The 26,602-nt window shown below is 40.5% G+C and overlaps 1 protein-coding gene across 1 annotated transcript; it reads left to right on the top strand.

Annotated features, from left to right (window-relative positions):
* The first annotated feature begins 6,325 nt into the window (after window positions 1–6,325).
* Window positions 6,326–6,697, top strand: LOC125352196 (enhancer of rudimentary homolog). Its single transcript, XM_048347328.1, has one exon. The coding sequence runs from the start codon at window positions 6,326–6,328 to the stop codon at window positions 6,695–6,697; it is 372 nt and encodes a 123-aa protein (XP_048203285.1).
* Window positions 6,698–26,602: the final 19,905 nt, after the last annotated feature.

Here is a 26,602-nt window from a genome sequence, read left to right as displayed (position 1 = left end):
TCCCTGGCTTCTTTTTGCTCAAGGCTAGCACTCTGCCACTTGAGCCACAGCGCCACTTCTGGCCGTTTTCTGTATATGTGGTGTTGGGGAATCGAACCCAGGGCCTCATGTATACGAGGCAAACTCTCTTGCCACTAGGCCATATCCCCAGCCCCAGCTTTTTTATTTTTGTTCCCCCTCAAAGCTAGTGCTCTACCACTTTGACCCATAGCATCACTTCCGGTTTTCTGGTGGTTAACCAGAGGTAAGAGTCTCATTGACTTCCTTGCCCTGCCTGGCTTTGAACCACGATCTTCAGATCTTAGCCTCTGGAGTAGCTAGGATTACAGGCCTGAGACATCGGTGCCAGGTTGTAAATTTTGTTTTGAGAGAGGGTTTCTTCCTACTTTGAAATGATTACCTTCAGAAGGCAGATAGGGTAGAAGCAAGGAAAGAGTTTCCTGGTGTGTTTTCTCAGAAGGACACTAACTATATGAGATCAAAGTCCTATCTTTATGACATTCATTACTTGTTTTCTTATAAATGTGGTCGCGCTAGGAGTTTGGGCTTCAGCAAATCAGTTTTGTGAAAGAACAGATACATCCAGTCCCCAGAACCAAACATCAATCAACCAGGTCTTGGTAATAGTGTTAAAAAAAACGCTCACTTCTCTCAACTCCTTTGGTCATTAGTTTAGTTCTGGACACTATCATCTCTTCCTGGATCTTTTACCACAGCAAATCCCGGTGTCTCCCTGTTTCTAGTCTAATTCTCAGCCTTGTGGTTCCTACACTGCAATGAATTCTCATCAGAAAGAATAGATGCTTGCATTGAGGGACATGCTACTTACTCTGATTTGATTGCTACACAAAGTATACATGTGCCAAAATACCATACCTTAAGTATGTTCAATTACTACCTGTCAATGAAAAGCAAAATTAAAAGAAAGAACATGCAAAAAAGGAAAGAAGTCTACAGTGATCAAAATACCCTAATTCTTTTTATAAAGATAAAATTGGAAAGTTGAAAAAAAAAGAATCAAGTAGTGATCCTTAGTTTTAACCTTGGATGTGACTGGGTTCCTTCCTACATAATCTGAAACAAACAAACAAACAAACAAAAAAACCCAAAAAACAAAAAACTACATTAGCTACATTCTAACTGTCTCCAGCAGAGGGCAGTGGTAGTTAAGCTATCACTCAAACGCATTCACAGGTCGCCTTTCTCAATCACCATCATCATCATGCTTGTGAAGAGGATTGCCTGAAAGGTGATAAGGTTTTGCAAGTCTGGGGGATCAGCCAACTCTTATAAACTGCCTTACATCCACCTTTCACTTTAATACATAGACGTTGTGCAGAATTGATTTGAAATGTAGCCAATGCCAGGACTTCAAGCCACAAAGCCATGTGGTAAAGCAGTTTTTGGAAGCAGCTGTCAATAATTGGCTGGTTGCTCTTTCATTCCCTCATTTCTGTCTTTCACTATTAGAATTGGGGACTTCAAAGAGGAGCTACATCAAGAAAGAGATCCATTCATTTGCTAGGTGATATTGATACAGCTTATGTCTTGATTAACACATTCATTCATTCACTCTGTTTATTATTCAAGGGCTTCACAAGCATGTATTATCTACCACATGACAAGTACTGTGGTGTCAGCAGAAGGTACAGTGACAAATACAAATCACAAAGCTCATCTTTTGTGAACAGCTACTTCAGAAGAAGAAACAGTAGCAGCATTCTGTTCTGAGGATTTTTTAGATGAGTCCCCTGGTAGAGCAGCAAGCATCTGGGGAATTTGCTTGAGCAGCAACTAAACAGGTCCTCATCTGTTTACTGCTAAGAGTATTTTAGACTTACTCTAGGATTAAAATAGGAAGATTAGCAGGGTGCTGGTGGCTCATGTTTTAATCCTAGCTTAGTCAGGAGGCTGAGATCTGAGGATTGTGGTTCCTGCCCAGACTGGGCAGGAAAGCCTGTGGACTCTTTATCTTCAATAAACCACCAGAAAACCGGAAGTGGCACTGTGGCTCAAAATGGTAGAGCTCTGGGACAGTGGCCTCTAGGTTCAAGCCCCACAACTGACCCAAAAAAAAAAAAAAAAAAGAAAGAAAAAGTTTAGTGTTTTTATTTGATTATGTCATTGGCACAAAGAATATATCTAACAAACTTCATGAGTTTCATAGGTTCTAATTCAATGATCCCAATCAAATGGTGATGTCCCATCAAACAAGTTTATTTCAGAACCATTTGAGAATCAGAAGAGAACAACAGTTCTTAGAGAAATTGTCAAGGTTTGTAGTGTGTAAAGTATGTTTTTGGAATCTTAGGAAATTCTAGGGCAGTATTTCTTCAGTGCACTCTGTATCACCTATATCAAATACTTGGGAGGACTCTGTAAATATCCCATTCCCCTCCTAGAAGATCAAAGAGTCAGATTCCGCAGGGACTATGAGGACCTGCTCTTACACAAGTGATTTTATTGAAGAGGCCCAAGGGTCAGACTCTTCCTCTTGCCTCCACTAGTTTATACTCAGAACAGTTGGCTTTTGCTTTTTCTCTCTTTTTTCTTTCTTTCTTTCATTTTTCTTTCTCTCCGTCCCTCTGTTCTTCCCTCCCTTCCTCTCACTTCTCTCCCTCCCTCCCTCCCTCCTTCCCTCCCTCCCTCCTTCCCTCCCTTCCTTCTTCCCTACCTCCCTTTCTCTCTTTTTGATAGGACTAGGATTTGAACTCAGGTCCATATACTTGCTAGGCAGGTACTTTACTACTTGGGCCATGCCTCCAGCTGTAGAATATCTCTTTTTCTGACATGTATAGTCTATGACATCATGAGGGTTTTTTTGGTCTTTCTACTCAATGCTGAATATTCACTACTTGAAAGCCTCTGTTGTATAATAAATATTTATTGACTAATTAAATGAAAATAAATTTTCACATTACCTTCCATTATTACATAATTGGAGTTCTCGAAGTTCATTTTGATAAAAGTTTCTAATCCCCAAATGGAAGAAGGCTTAGACTACATTTTGGATCATCTTCTTTCCCTAAAAAATAAAAACACAGATAATTTGAGTCCTCAGATTTATGAGCCCCTTTTAAGTACTTACATTGTGTATAAACCTCTTATAACCACATCTTCAAGACCAAGTTTTGAGTGCATTCTAAAGAACAATTTAGCAGGTATAAATATCAACCCTGAGTTTATTTCAGTGGAGACCATAACTTACCAAATGCCAAGTGTCTGTTTCTGTCAAGCTTGCTTTCCCACCCAGCCCTGATAGCCTGTGGACACAGTCTCTTGGTGCTGAGTTGCCTATCACTTGGATTCAAGTTAAGGAACAATGGTGATGTGACTTGTGTGGGCATTTCTGTTGATGATGTTGGAAGTGGGGCTAAGATTTCCAGTTTGGGACTCTTATGTTCAGGTCAATCGCCTTTCCAATTTTTGTCATGGAGGAGCTCTATATATGCTCAATTCTACAACTGGAAGTCATCCATTCATTCATGTATTTGTTCTCTGTAAACAACCAGATGGAGCATCTCTGCCCCCACTCCACACACCACCCCCCCTACGGCCCCCCCACCCCGCCCTGGAGTTATAGAAACAATTGGCCAGTCTTTCCATGTTTATGGGAAGAACATACTAATTATTTAAAAATGAGATCACTGGGATTGTGTGGGTACATTGTAAGTTAAATCCTTGGATTGAAAAGAAGAAAAGCACATGACCCCTTACTACTAATTCCTTTTTTTCTTCTTCAATCTAGAGATCAGTTTTAACAAAACAACCATAGCTTGGCACTGGTGGATCATGCCTCTAATCCTGGCTACCAGGAGACTGAGACTTGAGAATTGTGGTTAGAAGTCAGCTCCAGAAAAGAAAAGAATAAAAGCCAGTTCCGGCAGTGAGATCTGTGCACTCTTATGTCCAACTAATCAGCAAGAAGGCAGAAGTGGAGCAGTGGCTCAAACAGTAGTGCACTAGTCTTGAATAAAAAGTCAGGCAGGCACACAAGTCTGTGAGTTCAAGCCCCAGTTCAGGTACAAGCAAGCAAGCAAGCAAACAAACAAATAAGAGAAATGATAAAGATGATTCTTTATGGGAACTGAAGACTGAAATTAGGGGAAGGGGAAAAGAAGAAGGGAAGTGAGCATTGTACGAAGACAGCCTGCTTGCAGATGGCCTTTGATTAAGGTACACACAATGTTTTGGGGAGAAGTGAGCCCGGAAGGACCGTGGGAGTAGAGACCGTGAGATAGGGAAGATGCTGCCAGAAAAGGCATCAGATCTGCCATATCTTCCCTTAAAGATGAGAGGATCAGGTCTCTGAATGTCACGAAGAACTAGAGATCTTCTACTGACTCCTAGGCTTCATTAAGGAAGGGTGGGCTCTTTACTAACTTACTTCCTGGTACTTTCTGCATCTGTCCCTACCTTGAGCCAGTCCAAGATTGTCCTCAAAGAAAGGACACGAGGGAAGCTAGAAGAGTGAAAGGGAACACACCAAACACAGATAGATGACCTCTGGGTTGGTGGAGGGGGCTTGGCTTTGAGGTAATAGATATCTAAGTGATGCTTTATTTTATGAGTTCCCTATAGGGTGTTTAAATATATTCAAATTAGATGGATTTCAGTGTAATGTGGGAGTGCCTCATTTAATCTTTGGATCTTTATTTCACCCGCCCCTTGTGCACCCCTAGATTGGCTGCACTATTATTTCTTTCTCTTGATGGCCTTTGAGCTGGAGCCTCAGTTCTCTCTGGCTGTCCTGCTTGACCTGCTACCTGTTGCCTTGCAGATTTGTGCACTTACTTGCCTCCCTGGTCATATGAGCCAGTTCTCCCTCTCCCTCTCTCATGTGGTTCTGTTTTTTTTTGGAGAATTCTAATATGCACATGTTTGATTTTTTTTTCTGGTAAGGCATAAAAGTAGAAACATTTTTGGACAAAGAAGAAAAAATGTGTCATTTTCATCCATTTGTTGAAGCAGCCTGGTATTCTGATAATTTTTTAAAGTTGTACAACATTTTGTTTAAATATGTAAGAAAAAAAATAACAATGCACAAATCCAGATCATTAAACTTTCAAAACCAAGTAACCAAACTGAGAAGCACATTCTCTTTTCAGAACCATTTTAATCTGCACAAGAGATGCATGTAGTGGTACAAATGTGCACTTCCTCTTACTGTTCTTCTTGGAATTCTGAATCTATAAGCTATAATTTTTTTTAGAGTGAGTTTAGCTCACAGTACATTCTGTCCACGAAACACATCACTGCTCAAGGTGTATTTGGCCCTTTCCTGTTTATTGCTACCCAGAGTGATTATAATTAGAATGAATTTATTATTTCCTACTACATACTAGGTACCTTAGTCTTATCTCTATTTCTCTTGGCTCCCAAGTTTCTGAAAACAACTCTTAAGAACGACTCTGGTTGCAAGCTGGCAACTAATTATGTTCTTATTTGCATCATCTGAATTTCTCTATTGGCTATACTGTAGTGCTTTTGCTATATGTCAATCAATATCTAGTCGAATCCCCAAACATCTGAAAAAGCTAAGCCTGATTAAAAAGCATTAAATATGATCTCATTTTCTGCATTAAAAAAACTAATTTTCAGAGCAGTAATTTGTAGGAAGCAAATAACCAGATTATTTCCTTTATATCTCAGTGTTTTCCAGATGGAACAGCCTATATAATAGTATATTATGCAGCTTGAGTTGGATGTACATCAAAATCATTCACTCACTTTCAAAGTTCCACTGAGATGATTAGAAATAGAGTCAAGATGAAATTGACTCTTGGAAGATAAATTCCAATGAAGTGAAGCCAAATGTTGTGTGTAAAAAGAAACAAAGCATCTTTTGGACAAACTATCTGATATCGTTTAAGATTCTAGTGCTTTGGGGTCGACAATGGGAAGCAGAGAATGGGGTGAAGGAATAAGTTATTAATTAGGAGGTGACATTGGAAAGAGAACGTCCGTCCTCAGCTTATTCATGGAGTCCTGCCTCATAATGCGAAGAATAACTCTTGATGTCTGCATGTATGAAGACTGTGGGATATAAATGGCAGAAACTCAACCTTCAGGAAAGCCATGCTCTAGGAAGGATGAAGCTGAGCAAAGACGCCTCCCCCACCCCGCCCACGACGGTGTCAGGATTCTTAGATTGGCAGTTGGTGGCGTTGTGGCTGAGCCTCGCGGATGCCCGGGGTGGCCAGGAGCCACGCGTTTGGGTGGATGGTTAACGCTCAGTCATCCTCCAGCCCCCCCAAGGAAACAGTGTGAAGGCTGAGAAACGCTGGCATTGACCTCACCAACAAAGCATGCCTCCCCAGTAAGGATGGAAGGGAAGCCATCGGCCCATCGCTCTTCTCCGGAGGGGTTCTCAGACCTTGAGTTTCACACCATCTTGCTGGTCCAGCCCTCCAAGAGGCCCGAGGGCAGGACGTACGCTGACTACAGCTCTGTGAACGGATGCATGGAAGGCGTCTGCAAGATGTACGAAGAACATCTGAAGAGGATGAGTCCCGACTGCCCCTCCATCACCTACGACATCAGTCAGCTGTTTGACTTCATCGATCATCTGGCGGATCTCAGCTGCCTTGTTTACCGAGCGGATACCCAGACATACCAGCCTTACAATAAAGACTGGATCAAAGGGAGGATCTACGCGCTCCTTCGTGCGCAGGCCCAAAGGCCCGGAAATAACTGAGCTGGAGACCTGGGGTTGGGTTTGGGATGCTGGAGTGAGCTGCGTTACTGTCTTAGGAGTTTGAGTTCTACCGATTCTGTTTCCTTTGTGTTACACTGCAGCTAAGAGGGATGAATGTGTTGGATGAAATGGGAAGATCTTTTCAGTGAGAAGCCCCTATGGCTCTTGTGTTTCCTGATTTTATTTTTAATGACAATTTCGATGGAAGTCGTTCTTCGTCAGTTCATGTTGGTTCCGGTTCTTTAAACGGTTCAATCTGCTTCATAGCATTCAGCTAGCAAACCCTTGTAGATGGCACAGGTGGGAGAGAGGGGGTGACACAGTGTCGTTCTGCCCTCAGGAAAATGTCTTACTGCAAAGTAAACAATTGGTCTTTAGCCGTGTATATACAAAAAAGATTTTGTCTTCTTTTTTATTTCTGTCAATCAGCTTGGCACTTCTTAGGACAGACTAGCTTTCTCCATGAGGCAGGAGGCAAGACGGCTAGTGGTTCTGAAGAAGGACATCTTCAGTTTCACTTACTGAAGAGTTCGACTTACTAGACAGTCTCAAGGACATACAACACACACGCACACACAACATACACACACACACATTGTTTCTCATTTCTGTCATTTCTTTCTCCTCTCTAAACTGAGTGAGGATGTTCATGATTTAGTGTGGGCCAGAGAGCAAGGTGCCATCACTAAGTAAGCAAATTAAAGTGGCAAATATTACCTGGGGCTTTGCATATGTGATTTCTAATCATGGAGCTCTTCAAAATAGGTCTTATTCTGTTCCAGATCAGACCCAAAGAGGTTAAATCACTCAAAGGGTGTTATTTCATTTTATGTACTACTACTACTACTATTACTATCACACCTACTACTACTTAACACATTTAGTTAGCAATGTGCCCTCTTGTCTGGTAGCTACCCTCAGGTTTCATCATTCATTCTCTCCCCAAGCAATGGAAAGGAGGTAAAACACCCAAGTATTCATTCCAGTGTTCCTTAATTCTAACCCAGCTTCAGTGATGTAGTGGTATCCTGAGCTGTGGTCCCCAGTGCTCTCCACTTGTTTCCTTGATTAGTTACTTGTGTTTGTCATTGTTGATCTTCATCTGGGCTGGGGGAGGGGTTGCCCTGGGTTTGTGTGAGAACTGCCTTGCCCCTTTGGGACTCAGGCAAGACCTGCTGTGCAAGCTCCATTTTTCTCATGGCCACTGGAGCACGCCAGGATGTTTCTCCTATTTCCTTGTGAGAGGTGAAACACGGCGGCTCCAATTTCTCCCTTTGTTTTACCAGTGATTAGTTGAATTTGTCTCCCTGCAACAAGCTAGACATAGAGATAAACATTACCTTTTAAACTGAATGAGATGTCTGATTGCAAAATCAATCTCTAATGTAAACTACCCTGTCTAGAACTTGTTTCTATCTACCTACTTGTATAAGATAAAGCTAATCCTAATGAGACAGGCTCAACTTTAGATCTGGCATGTTTCTCCTGCTGCCATAGGCCCAATAAAATTAATTTCCTTATTCAATTTTGTGCTTAATAAGCCAGGTCCGTGTAAGAAACCTCCCAACTATCCTGGCCCATGAGGACCATTGGCAATTCACTCATGTACGCATGGACACTTATGAGAGTCAGTGTCTTAAAGGGATGTTGGCAGTCATATTAAATGTGGTCAATGTTCCTCATATTTACAATTGACACCCCCCCACCACACACTAATAATCCATGGTGGTGCTATCATCATAGATTTAGATACATGTTTATGCTCCTGAGAAGGAAATCACACCAGTGGTTATTGTTATTAAAGATTCATGTTGGGGGACAGATAAAAGTATCTCTCTCTCTCTCTTTCTCTCTCTCTCTCTATATATATGGTTTGTCTCTCATTCTGGGAAAATGTGTCATTCATGCTTTGAGCTCTGCTTCTACCACCTGTCATAGTTGGGGATCTCATATAATAGAGCACCATGAGGCCAACTTTCTATTAAGTGTAATCCAAACAAACAGCAGACTAAAACAGTGTAATTGGTTATGGAAACATCATGAGCAGAGGCTCTCATTGAGGGAAAGTTTTTTTCCCCCCATGCATATCTCAATCACACCAAACCTCTCTATTGGCTTTGGGGATATAGATCTAAGTAAGAACTATAAAAACCAACATAAGCTTAAGGTCTATTCAAGCTTGAGGAGAAAAAATGATTAGAAGAATGTGGATGTATAGATTGGGTGTGAGAGAGAAAAAAACAAAATCACCCCTACATGATTCAATTTTCTTTGCATAGAACTTTGCACATAGTAAATTCTCAGGAATTTATGTAACACACACACACACTATTGGAAATTGCCACCAGTGGTTCATATTTGTAGTCTTAGTGACTCAGAAGGCTGAGAAACGAATTTGAAAACTATCCGGAGTAGATCAGTCTGAAAGACTTTTGTTTTCAGTTAAAACTCACAAAAAGCAGAAGTGGAGGTGTGACTCCATTGGCAAAGCATCACCTTGAAGAACAAAAATCCAAGCAAGAACTTGAAGCCCTAAGTTCAAATCCCACTAATAGCACACACACACACACACACACACACACACACACACACACTCACACACACACACACACAGTGGAATAATTTTTTTTTTTTTTAATCAATTCTGGGGCTTGGACTCAGGGCCTGAGCACTGTCCCTGGCTTCGTTTTGCTCAAGGTTAGCACTCTGCGGCCACTTGAGCCACCTCTGGTCATTTTCTATATATGTGGTGCTGGGGAATTGAACCTAGGGCTTCATGTATATGAGGCAAGCACTCTTGCCACTAGGCCATATTCCCAGCCCCATTTCTTTCTTTCTTTTCTTTTTTTTGCTTTGCTTTTGGTACTGGAGATCAAACCCAAGGCCCCCCACGTGCAAGTGCAGATTTTTTTTTTTTTTCTGTGTCAGTCCTGTGGTTTGAACTCAGGGCTGGAGCACTGTCCCTGGCTTCTTTTTGCTCGAGGCTAGCACTCTGCCACTTGAGCCACAGCACCACTTCTGGCCTTTTCTATCTATGTGGTGCTGAGGAATAGAACCCAGGGCTTCTTGTATACAAGGTAAGCACCCTTGCCACTAGGCCATGTTCCCAGCCCCTCAGTGGAATCAGTTCTTAAAAGATACTTTAAAGTGAAATTTTAATAAAACTTTTGGCAAAGCAGACCAAATAAATGCACATTCTGAAGAAGACTTTAAAAAAACCCAGTTAGGTATTATACTTCATTGAGAATATATGCCATTAATTTTTTAAATTAAAAGAATTTAAAAAGGAAGTTATCATTGATTTTTTTTTTACTGTGAAGGCAATATATATTTACTTCAGGGAAATTAACAGTATAAATAAGTGCAGAGTAGTCATAATCTCAGCTTCCCTAGTAATTCTGATTAATAATGCTGCTCACATTTCTGCCTGCTCTGGTTTTTATGTTTGCCAGAGACATGGATTATCTTCTCTGGCTCATGGGAATAATCACATAGCACCATTAAAGGGTCAAACATTGTTTTCTGCACCATCATGTACACATTACACTATGATCCCCAGGATCTGAAAAACCAACTTCCCTTTGTGTGACTCCTGCCACCTGAGTTTCCTGCTATCTGTCACATGATAGATAATGAATGATCTTTCTCTCTTCTTTTCTTACACTTGAGTATATTCTCTGGCTCTGGATTCAGTTCCTACATACCCCAAGAAATGAATAATCCCCAAAGTCTAGTTAAATCTTGGTGCATTCTGTTTCCCCTATCAGGAAATGTGGACTCATAGCTAGGGGGAACCTAGGTTGTCACTCTGAATGAAGAGATTGTTTATTATCTTCACTTATGGGTACTGTGTAGTCAATCTATGAAATAAGCATTGAAGGCTATTAAAATGGACTGAAATCAGAGTTTGAGATTAACCGTGAATTGAATTCATGTGCATGGCTCTCATTTGCCCAGATAACTGAACCATACACTCCTGGGTTGGTGGAGATAAGCAACATTAATGAAACAAGAAGGGATGTGGAATTTCCAAGTGACATTCTGTGTCCACTTTCACTAGCAGTAGATGGACAGAGAAACTCTAGGGTCTGCAATTGCAGCTCGACTTAAAAAAGTACAAAGGATGTTCTGCTTTATGTTTTAAACTCTCTACCCATGATCATTATCTGGTAAGAACCATATCAATTAATTGTAATTGCATTGCTTTTAATATTATCTAGAAAATCATGCACATTAATAGTGGATAGCTTTGAGTTCTGTGGAAGAACAATTACTCCAAAAACTTTATTATACTGTGGAAATAGAGGATTTTTTGTTTCATTTTCTGTGCAAAAGAAATGCCAGCATTGATGCACCATTTAAAAATTGTTTTGGGGAGAAATACATTAAGTTTCTTCAACACCAGGATCTTTTAGTGCAGGAGTAATTTCACATTATACAAATGCAAATGTTCTTTTCTTCAGGATGAATGTGTTTGTTTTTTGACTGATAATCCTCCTTTTTAATCCGGCAGGGGGTGATAAGCCACTTGGATTACTTATATGTTTTGTTTTACCAAGCTCTATGGCTCCTATGCTATTTCATTTTGGCTGCGGGCTATAATAGCTTCAAATAATTATTTTAATATCTGGAATTGATAAGAACAGTCTAAGAAGAAAAACAGCATTGTTTGCCTTTATATCTCCACTTAGAAGGTAATGGCTGTAATAAGACGGAACTCATAAATGAATTAGTCACGTTGCCTGCTTCATTTTCTCAGAGAAATTCTTGTTTTCAACAATGTACTAAAAAGGCATCATAAATGTGTATGATGTACTTGCTTTTTAATCTTTCAGGGCAATATATTTTTGAACAGAGTATCTTTGTTGAGGATCACTGTAGTAAAGTAATATTCTTATTAGGTTTTCAGTTACAAATCAGCCTTCCTTCCTTCCTTCCTTCCTTCCTTCCTTCCTTCCTTCCTTCCTTCCTTCCTTCTCCATTCTTTCTCTCTTTCTTCCTTTCTTTTTTTTGTGCTGGTATTGAGACATGAACTTAGGGACTCAAGCTCACAGCTTGGCTTTGTAGTTCAAGGTGAAGGTTCTGCCAATTAAGACACACGTCCACTTCAAACTTTTTGCCGAATAATTGGAGATAGAAGTCTGGAAGGATTTGGGGCTTGGGTTGTCTTTGAACTGTGATCCTCAGATCTCAGCCTTCTGAGTACCTAGGATTACAGATGTGAGCCACCAGTGTACAGCTTAAAACAAGCTAATAATGTGTGTTACTTTTCCTGCTTTGTAACACATTCTTTTTTCTCTCTATTTTAATAGTAGTGTATATAAATTATATCAAGAATTTTCATTATGATAATTTCATACAGCCTTATAACATTGTCAAACTCACCCCCTCTATTACTTTCTTGTCTCTCTTCCCCTTTTAAACAGTTTTAGTGAGTTTTGTTGTCATATTTTCATACATGTGTATGAAACACTTCAATTATATGAATTCTTTCTTTTCCTTTTACCTTCCCCATGGCCAACTAGCTCACTATTTTCCCTGAAACAAATTCTTGATCCATTTTCCTTTCCTCCTCCTCCTCCTCCTCCTCCTCCTCCTCCTCCTCCTCCTTCCTCTTCCCTTTCCCCTTCCTCCTACTCCTCTGCTTCTTCTTTCTCTTTCTCTTTCTCCTCCTCCTCCTTCTTCCTCCTTCCTCTTCCCTCTACTCTCGGCTTCCTCCTCCTCCTCCTCCCCCATCCTTCCCCCTCCTCATCTTCCCTCTCCTCCTCCTCCCCCCTTCCCCCTCTTCTTCTTCCTCCTCCTCCTCCCCCCTTCCCCCTCTTCTTCTCCCTCCTCCTCCTCCTCCTCCTCCTCCTCCTCCTCCTCCTCCTCCTCCTCCTCCTCCTCCTCCTCCTCCTCCTCCTCCTCCTCCTTTTTTTTTTTTTTTTTTTTGGCCAGTCCTGGGGACTGGACTCAGGGCCTGAGCACTGTCCCCGGCTTCTTCTTGCTCTAGGCTACCACTCTGCCACTTGAGCCACAGCGCCCCTTCTGGCCATTTTCTGTATATGTGGTGCTGGGGAATCGAACCCAGGGCCTCATGTATATGAGGCAGGCACTCTTGCCACTAGGCCATATCCCCAGCCCTTCTTCTCTCTTTTTTAAATTTGTATTGTCAAACTGATGTACAGAGAGGTTACAGTTTCATACATTAGGCATTGGATACATTTCTTGTACTGTTTGTTACCTCCTCCTTCATTCCCCCCTCCCCCTTCCCCCTTTCCCTTTCCCCCCCATGAGTTATTCAGTTCATTTACACCAAACAGTTTTGCAAGTATTGCTTTTGTAGTCGTTTGTCTTTTTTACCCTGTGTCTCTCGATTTTGGTATTCCCTTTCAGTTTCCTAGTTCTAATACCGGGATACACTGTTTCTGCTTCTTCTTCTTCTTGAACTCAGGGTCTCAAGGCTGGCATTCTACCACTTGATCCACAGCTCCTTCTGACTTATTTCTGGCTAGTTGGAGATAAGATTCTTAGACTAAAGCCCTAGCTGGCTTTGAACTGTGGTCTTCTGATCTGAGCTTCCTTAGTAGCTAGGATTATAGGTGGGAGCCACTGGCACATAAATAAGAGATACTTTTCTAAGAGATACAAGTAAGTTATTTTTGCAGCTGCCTTTTCTCATATATATGAATATATATATGGATACAAATACCTACATATGTATGTATGTATACAATGTTTTCCCAACATCATTTTCTTTCCTATGTAGATCTTTTTGGAGTCATTTCTGACCAATATTTTTCTCCAGGAGAAATAATCATATGTTGATTTTATGTTTGAATATAAACTTTTAATAACTGTATTGTGAAGTTTTAAAAATTGAGGCAAAATCCACATCACATAAAACTATCACTATTTCTACACACTCAAAATATTTTTTTTACCCCAAGAGAAACCTTTGTATCTTTTAAAAAGGAAAATTTAGGTGAAAATCAAGCTTATTAAAAAATGGAGTATTCCAAATACAGAGCTTTATGCCAACACAAAAAGAGGAGAGCATTTTCTTTGGTTCTTTTTCTTTGATAACTAAGGCCCCAAGTTTGTCTCTCATGCTCCAATGATGTTAGGTAAAGGCACCTCTGAAAAAGTGTGAGTTCAGGCCACTGGCACACTCTATGCTTGCTGTTCAGGTTGAGACACAGTGTAATCTCCAGGGTCAGGTGATCTAGGGTACAGCATAAGACCATTCACTCAGCAGGGCTCATCAGGACATTTAGACTCCATTTGCCACAACTTCTCCCCCAGTCATTCCTCATGAGGGTAGAACTCAAGATATCCTTACACTGACTTTTTGTACCCTTTACATCAGCATCAGGGCTCCAGCGCTTTCCTTTCTTATACCACATATTAAACACAAACATATCCCTCTCTGCTACCTCAGTAGAGGCCCACTGCTATCATTTCTGCCTCAGCCTGAAAAAAAAATCACAACAGTCCTCATCTCAGTTGTCCAAGTGTTGGTCCTCCAGTCCCAATGAACCCAGTGTGATTGTGAGTTTGACTGAAAGAATAGGACCAAAGAGTGACTTGTCTATAATAATATCCTTTTCTCTGGGAAATGGGTTTCTCTTCCTTCCTCAAGGACATAATCCAATTATACAAACCTCCAGCATACATGACTGAACTAGGTAGTAAAAGTCTCCATCAGTACCACTGACATTTGGATATAAAATGATCTCCTATTTATCTTTCTAAAACCCTGATTGGATAATAAGTGCTTTATATTACAATAACTTAAAGGGGATATTCTGGGATTTTTTCTAAACATTAGGTACCTCCAAAGGCCTTTCAAAATGTTCAGAAGCTCCTCAAGTGGGGGGTTTACTTCTTAAAATCAGAAAACAGTTAAAATATCTTGCTGATCATCATCCCACTGATGTTACAGTAGTAAGAAAAAAAAAGGCTGCAATTTCATAACTCCACACATCTAAAAAGAATCATTGATTTTCTTCCAAGTAAAGGAAAATCAGTAGTACCCATGATTAAAGGAAAATGTGTTTAAGTTTTCCCAGGACTGTGAGTTTAGATTTGATTCATAGTACAGTATACACATCCTGAAGGACTAAACTGAAGTTCTGGAATTATCTGTCTTTAAAACATTAATTTATATCTATCGGAAAAAGAATGCATTACTATGCCAAAAGTCTCACAAAATCCCCAGTGCCCTCTATTTTATTTTCTTGTTTTTACTTTTAGACTTTCATATCCATTCCCAGCTATCCCCTAATCATTGCTGATTTGCTTCCAGAGGCATTGGTTTAAAAAGTTTTACATTGTATTTTCAGTATTTATCACCTACTGCAAATAAAATGAGTATGTCTGCCCCTTTAGTCTTCAATGTTAGACATTCATTGACTTCCTTGAGTGGAAGATGAAAATTATATCTTTTTCCACCCTCTCTTTTCTTCCACTCAATACTTTATATAGTTTGGTAAACACATGTGATTATGTTTTGTATTATTACAACCTGTTACTTTTCCTGGACATGATACTTGATTTATATATTCATATTCTTTCTGTCTCTCTTTGTTTTCCTTCTTTTCTATAATTTGTTTTCATTTGCATGTATTTTCATATGTGTGTGTACTTTTGTGTGTGTGCATGCTGGTCCTGGGGCTTGAACTTACGGCCTGTCCCTACCACTTGAGCAACTACTCCATGTCTGGATTTTTAAATTATTATTATTTATAGTTTACTGGAGACAAGAGTCTTATGGACTTTCCTGTGAGGCTGGCTTCAAATCATGATCCTCAGATTTCAGCCTCCTGAGTAGCTAGGATTATAGGCATGAGCCATCAGTGCCCAGCTAATTTGCTTATATAATTTTTAATCCATCGATTAATTTCTCTCACCCCAACACCAATATAATATGCTTCATTTAAATTTCTACAGATAAAATTTCAGTTTATTTTATTTTGTAGATATAGTTCTTTAAAAATTCTCTGCTCCAATCTGGACTGGTAGCTTTCTTGGTCTCATTCACAATTCTTTTTTGTTTTCCTATTCAAAAGTGGGACTTGAGGGCTGGGGATATAGCCTAGTGGCAAGAGTGCCTGCCTCGGATACATGAGGCCCTAGGTTCGATTCCCCAGCACCACATATACAGAAAACGGCCAGAAGCGGCGCTGTGGCTCAAGTGGAGGAGTGCTAGCCTTGAGCGGGAAGAAGCCAGGGACAGTGCTCAGGCCCTGAGTCCAAGCCCCAGGACTGGCCAAAAAAAAAAAAAAAAAAAAAAAAAGTGGGACTTGAATTCATGATCTGATGTTTTACTCTTATTGACAGGTGCACTACCACTTGAGTTATGCCTTCTAGTTATCTTTGCAATGAACTCCAGCATCTTCCTGACAACAAGCATTGGGTTCATTCTGCATTGGGTTCATTTTCTTGTATGTTTTCCTTTTTTTTTTTTTTGGCCAGTCCTGGTCCTTGGACTCAGGGCCTGAGCACTGTCCCAGGCTTCTTTTTGCTCAAGGCTAGCACTCTGCCGCTTGAGCCACAGCGCCACTTCTGGCCGTTTTCTGTATATGTGGTGCTGGGGAATCGAACCCAGGGCCTCATGTATATGAGGCAAGCTCTCTTGCCACTAGGCCATATCCCCAGCCCCTATGTTTTCCTTTTTACCTACATGTTTTTTCTTTTCCTGTAGCAAATCCTTCTGAAGTTTTCTTAATATTTAAGTTTACTTAATATTTAAAAAGTCCAACATTAGACTTAAAGGATGGATTGTCTGGGTGCAGAATTTTATTTCCTTTTCAAAATCTTTTCTAATTTGCCAGGATATGCAATGTGATGAAAATTATGACCCTTTGTTACATTTTCCCCTTTGGAAAAATTCTAAGATTGGTTTCTTTTTCCAAGGATCCGGAAATTTCTGGATATCTGTCTTGTTGTTAACCTTTTTTATTTATTACATCTGGCATCTGATGGACCATTTTAACCAAATTTCACTGGGTAAATATTTGTATGTGTGTGTGTATAAAATTCTTGCTTCAACTTTTCCCTGTAGGTATGATGGTATTCTTGTATTAATAGTCTGATTTCCTTACTTTTGTCTAATTACCTTTTTCTTTTTGTTATACTTTGTAGAAGAGTTCCTAAACTTTACCTTCCTACAATTCTGCTAACATTTCGTGTGTGTGTGTGTGTGTGTGTGTACATTTACTTCTAAATGACCCAAGGTGTCCATTCTCATCTGATAGCGATAGCCAAATCCTTATTAAAGCCATCCATATCACTGAGTGATAGGTAGGCTTACTAGGGTCACCAGGTGATTATTCAGCTTTTTGGTGGGAAATTTGCACATGCTAATCTTTAATTATGTTTATCCCTGAAGTGGTTCAACTTCAGGAAAATATTCTTCAATTCCCTGTTTGGCAGGTAAGTGTGGGACTACTGAAATTCTTTAACTGGTCAGATAAGGAAAGATAGGGAGAAGTTTCTGTGTTCAATTTGTAGACTTTCAAATGAAATAAGCTCTTGGTATTCATTCAGTAATCTTTTATGCCTGGTGTAAATTCTATAGTCTGCCAGTCTCCTTTTGGAGGGATATTTACCTATTAGTATAGAGTAATGCTAGGTGTCTACTTATTTCTTACACTAATTTCTAAAACAAATCTCTTTCTTTTCAGCCTGTGGCCTCACCTTTGTTTTCTTTGTTACCAGGTATCTTCAAATGTAGGTATGATGTTGGGCTGTGTATTATTTTTTTTAATCTTTAAGTAGTTGTACAAAGGAGTTACCATTTAACAAAGTAGTTTGTGAGTCCAATACAACTTGATCAATGTCACCCCTTTCAACATTCTCCCCAATCCTTCCCCTTTCCACCTTTTCCCTCCTTCTAATTCTGTAGGATCTACATTGGATTCTTTACTGAATTCTCTTGTCCCCCTCTTTTGGTTTGCATTTGTCTATCCCTTTCCCCTTGATTCCACACCACCCTTTCCAATACTTCAAATACTGCTTCCTGGTGTTTTATTTTGCTGAACTATGATTTTTGGATTTCTAAGGAATTATACTATTTGAGTTCTTGCTGAATCTACTGTATTTCAGGTAACACAGTGTATACACTTGCATAGCACCCAACGTGTTTACTTATAAGTTTATAAGCTAAATCTAGCTTTCAAATATAAGGGGGATCATGGATCCTTTGTCTCTCTGGGTCTGACTTGCCTCTCACTTATCATAATTTTTTCCAGGTCTAGTTTTTTTTTTTTTTGACAAATGGTACAAAATACTCCATTTTTTGATTGATTAGTCCACTGAGGGGCATCTGGGCTGATTCCATACCTTGGCTATGGTGAATAGTGCTGCAGTGAACATGAGTGTACTGGTGACTTCACTGTATCCTGGTTTGGAATCTTTTGGGTCAATGTCCAGGAGTGAAATTGCTGGATCATAGGGTGGGTTGTTTCTTGAAAGAATGGTTATTCCCATGGCTCCATCATTATCATTTTTCACTTGTTTATTTATATTATTTACTTATTCCAGTACAATGGCTTGACCATGAGGCCTTGCTCTCTGGTTTGGGTTTTTCTTTCAAGTCTGGCACTTTTCCATTTGAGACACACTTTCACTTTAAGCTTTTTACTGATCATTGGAGATAAGTGTTTCAGAGACTTTTCTTCCTGGGCTGAGGTTGACATGTAATCCTCAGGTCTCAGCCTCCTACGTAACTGGAATTACAGGCATGAGAAATCAGCTCCCAACTAAACTTTCCTAATATACTATGATTATGGATTGTGTATATTATCAGGTTTTATAAAATGAGGATTGTGTTTTTGTTTTTTTAATCACATTGATGCTTTGGGGGTTAATTGTAGAGCATAGAATGGGAATATGTAGTCTTCTTAATTTATCTAACTATTCCACTCTCAAGTCATTATTCTCCATAGTAAAAGCATAAAGAGAAACTTCATGAATTTTCAAGCTATTTATCTTTACTGAGGATGTTAGCTGGTGCTTCTCTTTAATTATGAGATGTATGCTTTCAGTTGGCAATAAGAGTTATAGGATGCCACAAGCCAGTCTTGCTAAAGTAGCTACGATTATATGAACATAGGAAATTTATTCCTAAGATTATACTTAATATAGTAACATAATTTAAATGAACAATTATAGCAGTAACTAAACATTAGAATGAATTAATGTGTCTAGTAAGTACAAGGCTCTAAGATTAAAGAAGAGAATAACAGAGCCTTCCTTCCTCTCTCTCTCTCTCTCTCCCTTCCTTCCTTCCTTCCTTCCTTCCTTCCTTCCTTCCTTCCTTCCTTCCTTCCTTCCTTCCTTCCTTCCTTCCTTCCTTCCCTTCTTTCTCGCTTGCTTGATGGTTCTGGGGCTTGAACTAAGGAGCTGGGCATAGTCCCTGAGCTTTTTTATGCTCAAGACTAGCACGCTACCACTTGAGCCACAGCCCTGCTTCTGGCTTTGTTTTTTTTCTTGAGTATTTTATTGGAGATAAGAGTCCCATGGACTTTTCTGCATGGGTTGGCTTCAACCATGATCCTCAGATTTCAGCCTTCTGAGTAGCTAGAGTTGCAGGTGTGAGGCACCATTGACCAGCTGAGTTATTCTTTTTTCTTTTTTTTGGTCAGTCCTGGACTTGGACTCAGGGCCTGAGCACTGTCCCTGGCTTCTTTTTGCTCAAGGCTAGCACTCTGCCACTTGAGCCACAGTGCCACTTCTGCCCGTTTTCTATATATGTGGTGCTGGGGAATTGAACCCAGGGCTTCATGTTTATGAGGCAAACACTCTTGCCGCTAGGCCATATTCCCAGCCCCCTCCCCCCCCCGCTGAGTTATTCTTGCTATTAAAAGACAAAACAAGAAGTTCTTATCCAATCAGAGCTTTTTATACTTCCATCATAAAGTCAGAGGGGGATGGTTCCTTTTTTTGTTCTTTGTACCCTGTTATCAGGACTGTTTTCTCTTTCTCTGTGACATTTTCCCTTCTTCAAGGCTGACTGATGCAACAAGCTCTCATTGATCTCGATAGTATCTGAGTGACAGGAATGAAAGCTAACTCAAAAGTCCAGGGACCCTTGTACTTTATTTATCTCTTTCCAGAAATAAACGTAATTTCAGCATGGGACCTTCTAACCTCAGGATATGCTGTTCAACTTCATTCAAACTTTAGTCCTCAGGTGCTGCAAATGAGGCAGGGCTGATGTGGGTGGACCTCCTTTGGACATCTGTCTTCTGTACACAGTGGTTTATTGAGAGTGCATCATGGTGAAGAACCACATGGTTTCTTCATGTCTGGCATGTTCGGTGCTTTTGGACAGTGCTTGGTACAGTATGTGGTTAGATCTTGTAAATCTAGAGATCCCCAGAGTAGAAGATTAATCTTGACCATGTCCTATAAAGTTCTGTGTTTGTAACATAGCCACCTATCAGCCATTGCTAGAAAGCAATCTGTATGTCTCCTCAATTCTTTCCACAGCTCTTTCTCTTCAGCTTTCATCTCTTGAATCCTTTTCCCCTATGGGGTTTTAGGACTTTTGGAAATGAAAGCTAGAAAAGGAATCAAATGTAGGAACTTTTGATTTCTAGTTAACCCACACATTGACTTCTAAAATGGGAAAGAAAGAAATAGGGAAAATGTAATTAGTATTTCACAAAACTATTCTGCCAAGTTTAAGCAGTCATGTCTGTAAGTGTATTTGGAAGACCATGCATTCAGAGAAGAAATCTGAGACGACCTAGTGTAGGACCTAAGGGGAAGATGGCCTAATGAAGGTCACAAAGACAGCCCTTCTGTGATTTTGGTTACTGAGACAATCTCACCAAAGATTTTGAACTAAAACCCAAGGATGACTAGAAATTGTTTGAGTTTGACTTTCTGTGTTGTTAGGTAATGTTTGGAGTCAAGGGCTTGCTCTACACAGTTCCTAGGATATTGTGAACTTTAATTAGCATCAAACAACAGAACATTAGTGCTTAGTGGCACAGGGGCAAGGTAGGCAGTGATACAACCTTAACAGAAGTCTATCCTAAGTGTATGTAATTTACATGCCCTTGAGTCAACTGCTCTCCTTGATTGGATGAAAGGCAATGTTAGGTGCGTGTACCATGTGACCTCGGATGAATTTTAATTTTTTGTTTGTTTTTGCTTTTTTTTTTCCAGTCCTGGGGCTTGAACTCAGGGCCTGAGCACTGTCCCAGGCTTCTTTTTGCTCAAGGCTAGCACTCTACCACTTGAGCCACAGCACCACTTCTGTCTTTTTCTATATCTGTGGTGCTGAGGAATCGAACCCAGGGCTTCATGTACATGAGGCAAACACTCTTGCCACTAGGCCATATTCCCAGCCTGTTCGGATGAATTTTAAACCAGTCACTATCAACTTCTATGGACTTGGAACTTGAACTCAGGGCCCAGCCACAGGCCCATAGCTTTTGGGCATAAGGCTGTTACTCTACTACTTGAGTCACAGCTCCACTTAGGGCTTTTTGATAGTTAGACATAAAAGTCTCATAGACTTTTTTGTCCCTGGCTGGCTTGAAATCTTGATCCTCAGATCTCAGCCTTGTGAGTAGCTAGGATTACAGGTGTGAGCCACTGGTGCCAAATTTAAACTCTATGGTCTTAAATCTTCCTTTTGTACAATGATTTTCCTACTTACCTCCCAGATTGTTATGAACATTATTGAAATTTCTTTAATCAATGAATGTCACCAATAAATATTGACATCACACATTGTATTCTGGAATATGTTAGCCAGAGTCAGTACTCTTGGTATTTGTTACAATAAGCTCCACTGGGAAGTGAAGAATGATTGGAAGGTCACCAGGCATAGAATGGTGGGAAGAATATTCCACAAAAGAATTGGCAGGTCCAAAAGCTCCGAGGAAGGCTCAGATGTAAGTAAGCTAGTGGAGACAGACCATAGGGAAAACTGAAGAGAAAGGAAGAGCTTGTGACTGGTCAAATCATACTGATTCTCCAAGTGAGGAGTTTGTATGCTTGTTAGAAATTAGGTGTTAAATAAGAGTTAGTGAGCTCTAAGTGCAGCTTAAGACATTGTAACACAGATGTTCATCAGAGTTTGGAGATGGTTATTAGCAATGTGGAGTCTTTGGTTCAGTGATGGCATCAAATGGTGGTTGTCAATTCTAACTCTGTTATGTCAGGTAGTTACTTCTCATCTCTGTGCTTCTGTTTTCTCCTCTGTAACATGGAAGAAATAATGTCATCTACCCAGAAACTTGTGAATTAAGTGGGTTTATATAAAAATCCCATTAAAGAGAGCCTTAGGTATAGAAATCACTTGGTGCATAACTAAGAATGCTACTTCTATTTTGGGGGGGTGTCCTGAGGCTGAGTAGTCTGACTTCCTTTCAGATAAATGGGGAAAGTGCTTTTCAAGTTTTGAAAATATCTCTTTCACAGCCATGGTATCCTTAGGGTGTGGAAAGAAGTGACTTTGGATCAGAAATCTTGACATGGGGCTGGGGAATGTTGTGCAGTAGTTGAGACTTGCTTAATATGTAGTAGGCATTGGGTTCTATCTCCAGTACCAAAAATTAAAATCTAAGAAAGCTTTGGATTTAGGATTTGCCTTAAAATCTCAGTTTCCTCACTGGTAACTGTCACTATTTTGTCATTCTCTTCTTTTACTTCTCTTCTTTCCTTTTCCTTTTTTAGCTTTGAGACTGGGGCTCAAACTTGGTACCTGCTGCTTACACTCATTGGCTAGTGTTCTACCAATGGAGCTATATCTCCAATTCCGATTTCAGCCTTCTTATCCTCGATGTTATTTCTATATGAACATGTAGACTTGGATTTCCATTGGAATGCAGAGGAGCTTCTGACCCTCTAACCTGGTGTTTTATCTGAACATTCAGGAATTGAATATATTGCTCTCCCTGACCTAGAAATTACTCCTGTTTTTGAAAGACTAGAACCAAGTCCAGGCAAAGAAGCATGCTATCTTAATAAAGATGTTCTTCTGCTCACTAGAAAACACTGTTGTGTTGTCTTGTGGCTCCCTTGGTTTCAAGACTGGTCTCACTTTATTCAACATCCCAGATACTTTTTATGTTGTGTGTTGTATTTAGAGTCTGTCTAATTACATGATTTTGCTTTCCCTTCTGATAAAGTCTAACACTCAGGTAGAATTGGAAATGAGAATGGTGATTGTTTCCTTATTAATCTCATTACTGTCTTTTCCTAAGTCTCCTGTTAATTGGTAGCATCTTCACATGGCCTGCTTCCTTCCTATGTGTTAGATTACAGCAACTTGGTGTCTGGGTTCTCAAAAGCCACCCATCTGTGGGGAAATTACCTCACAGTAGGGAATAATTTAAATCTCTAGAAGCAATTTTTTCAGGTTACATGAAAGAAAGCAGCCTAAGGGGAAAAAATAGAGAAATAATGTTTTACCAATTGCTCTCTCTTACATTGCATCCAACCCATGGCTTTCTGAGAAGTAGCAGATATGATCTCTATTGAAGACATGAGGAGACTGAAGACCTCATTAGTGAGCTTTTGTTAGAGCCAGGCAGCCAAACATGGAGAGGGCTGGGTTTGAACCTGGTTTTCTTTTGACAGCCAAAGTAATAATGTGACTGTGAGTTGTCAAAAAGGCACTAGACACTGTGGTTGCTAATTATCTTCTCTTAGGCTTTTATTTTGATGACATTGTCTGGGTATTGGCATTAAAAACAAATAAGGAATGTGGGTGGATATTTCAAGCCCAGAGGAATCTGGGACTGATGTGTGCTATTCCAAGTAATTCACAGACAGTGGAATGGAACATAAGTTTCAAGGAGTTTGTGCCTGATGCCTTGGGCTCCATGCAGTCTGTATTTATGCCTGATCCACTGGGCTCCAGGGAAAGAACTCAATCTGCCCAACCCTCCTTAGCTTCCAAGATCAGACTAGATCGGATGCATTCAGGGTGGTATGGCATAGACTGTATGGCTCTTTCTACATGTGTGATAGCCAAAACTTGACCATGGGTTAGTAGAAAAGCTGAAAATCATAGAATTGAGACCTATCCATCTTGTAGATGGCAGGATAAGCTGATAAACCAAACCCTTTTTTTTTTTTTGCCAGTCCTGGGCCATGAACTCAGGGCCTGTGCACTGTCCCTTTTTGCTCAAGGCTAGCACTCTGCCACTTGAGCCACAGCACCACTTCTGGCTATTTTCTATATCTGTGGTGCTGAGGAATTGAACCCAGGGCTTCATGTATACCAGGCAAGCACTCTTGCCATTAGGCCATATTCCCAGCCCAACCAAAACCTTCTTGACAATGAAATGGTGGCCAGAGGTAGGAGGCTAGAGAAGGGCTAGAAAAGAATGAAAAGATAAAAGGACAAAAGAATGAAGAAACACAGACAGGATACCAAAAACTAGGCTTTACAACTGTACAGGCAACAGAAAAGAGACCCACCAATAGAAAGCCATCCAATTCTCACTATTTAAACAAAGGCTTGTTATACAGGCATTCAATCACGAGATACAGAGAAACCACATTTTGAGATGTCAAATTGGGAGTCCTTATTAGAAAGCTAGGGACTGTGAATGAATACATGTCCCCCAAATGCTTGCAACCTTGAATACTATTAGGAAACGGAGCCATCAGGGTAGGAGAGTAAAGAAAGACCAGGAAAACAATCCCAACAAACCTTATCAATTCCAATAGAGAGCTGATGTGGGACACCATGGTGATCTGAAGAGAGGAGGCATTTAGTGTGGTACAAAATGGAGGCTGAGCTGGTTAGGGTCTAAATAGAATCAGGGTGCTAGGTCACAGGGAGCTCACCTCAAGAGTCTTGAGAGTTTGAGGCCCAGGTCTGGCAGGTCCAGTAATCAATTGTCCAAGTCCCCAGCCCTGCCTCTAAGAATTCAGGCATACTCATCACCTGGGGATAGGATTTCCCCTTCGTCCACCAAAAGACAAGATGGCTCCAGTTAGAACCTATTCCCGGGGCTGGGAATATGGCCTAGTAGCAAGAGTGCTTGCCTCATATACATGAAGCCCTAGGTTTGATTCCCCAGTACCACATATATAGAAAATTACCAGAAGTGGTGCCTGTGGCTCAAGTGGCAGAGTGCTATCCTTGAGCAAAAAGAAGCCAGGGACCGTGCTTAGACCTTGAGTTCAAGGCCCAGGACTGGCAAAAAAAAAAGAAAAAAAGAACCTATCCCCTATCATTCACCACACTGCCAAGATTGTGCCAGTTGAACCCAGTATCCTTATTTCATTATAGATGAGGATAAAGGTGGAAGATGGCCAAGATGGTGGAGATTGGCTGAACTTCTATCTTTCCATGGCATGTGTCTACACCTCATGCTGTTTCTGCCATATTTCTTCCTCCTCCTCCTCCTCCTCCTCCTCCTCCTCCTCCTCCTCCCCCTCCTCCCCCTCCTCCCCCTCCTCCCCCTCCTCCCCCTCCTCCCCCTCCTCCCCCTCCTCCTCCTCCTCCTCCTCCTCCTCCTCCTCCTCTTCTTTTTTTGCTAGTCCTGGTGCTTGGGACTCAGAGCCTGAGCACTGTCCCTGGCTTCTTTTTGCTCAAGGCTAGCACTCTACCTCTTGAGCCACAGTGCTATGTCCAGCTTTTCCTGTTTATGTGGTACTAAGGAATTGAACCCAGGGCTTCATGCACACTAGGCAAGCACTCTACTGCTAAGCCACATTCCCAGCCCCCCTTTGCCATATATCTTTAAACTTTTCTATCATCTTTAGATCTTGTCTTTCTTGAATTCTCTTGCCAGACATAAGGACTGAGGTTGTTTAATGCCTATATATTTGGCCCATTGGTCAGAAAGTTAAGGGTTAAGTATATCATTTTCTGACTTGGACTCATTGCAAGGATATGATTGCATTATATGTTCAGTCTCTTCCAAATTTGGATACAAATCCAGAGGTTGTAAATCCTTGAGGCAGGTGACCACCTGTTTTCAGTAGCAGAGAAAGCCGTGGATGCAATTAGAGCTTAATGAAACAAGTAATGTGGTAGAGTAAGTTGTTTTTAATAAAGTCATTGTCACAGTTAGAGAAGATTGTGCAATATTGCTGGAATAAATCTTGGATATCACTTTGTAGATATGAACATTGAGGCTCATACTAGTAAAATGATATATTCAAGGTGGCACAGAAGTTAGTGGACAGACAGAATTTAGAATCTGGAGTTATTTCTCCTACTTTGGTGGTGTTTCCTCTGCAGGGGACTTTAAACACAGGTCTTTAACTTTAACTTGTGCATTAGATGCACTTGGGGAGTAAAAAATATGTGGATGCCTGGGTTTCACAAGGAGCTCTGATTTAATTGGTGTGTAGAATGGTGTGGAAGTCAGGATTGTACAAAAAAATCTTCCTTAAAGATTCTTACTTTAAGAAATGAGAGATGAGTGACTGATATGGGCTCAAGGCTTTATTGGGTGGCAGATCTGCTGGGCTTCTCCAAGTGGGAATGGAGACAGCAGCAGTGAAAAGGTGTGGGTGAAATCTGAACAAAATTTAAGGGGCTGTCATGGGTTATATTATGTGGGCTGCAGGAATTAAGGGGAGAGTCATGTTCAGCAAAGAAGTCTAATGAGACTGCTGCAACTGGGGCAAAGATTTGTGCATCACAATTGGAAAAGGTACAGCATGTGGAAATAGAAACTTAACAAATTTTTGTTAATAGGTAAGAACATAGGGCAGGGACTTTTCAGAATCAGCAAGCTGACTCCAAGACCTTAGACGAATATGTAGCCAGGTTTTCCAGCAAAGCTTCAGAAGCGTTGGCCACTAATTTTCTGCTCTGGCATACCTTAAAATCACAAGGGGGACTTTTATAAAGTGTATATGCCTAAAGCCCCACCTTAACACAATTAACTCAGATTCTTGGGGAAGAATAGAAGAGAATGTGCCTTTGGATGG

Source organism: Perognathus longimembris, chromosome 1 (assembly GCF_023159225.1).
Source record: "Perognathus longimembris pacificus isolate PPM17 chromosome 1, ASM2315922v1, whole genome shotgun sequence".
NCBI lineage: Eukaryota > Metazoa > Chordata > Mammalia > Rodentia > Heteromyidae > Perognathus > Perognathus longimembris.
This window is presented reverse-complemented; position numbering and strand designations above follow the sequence as displayed.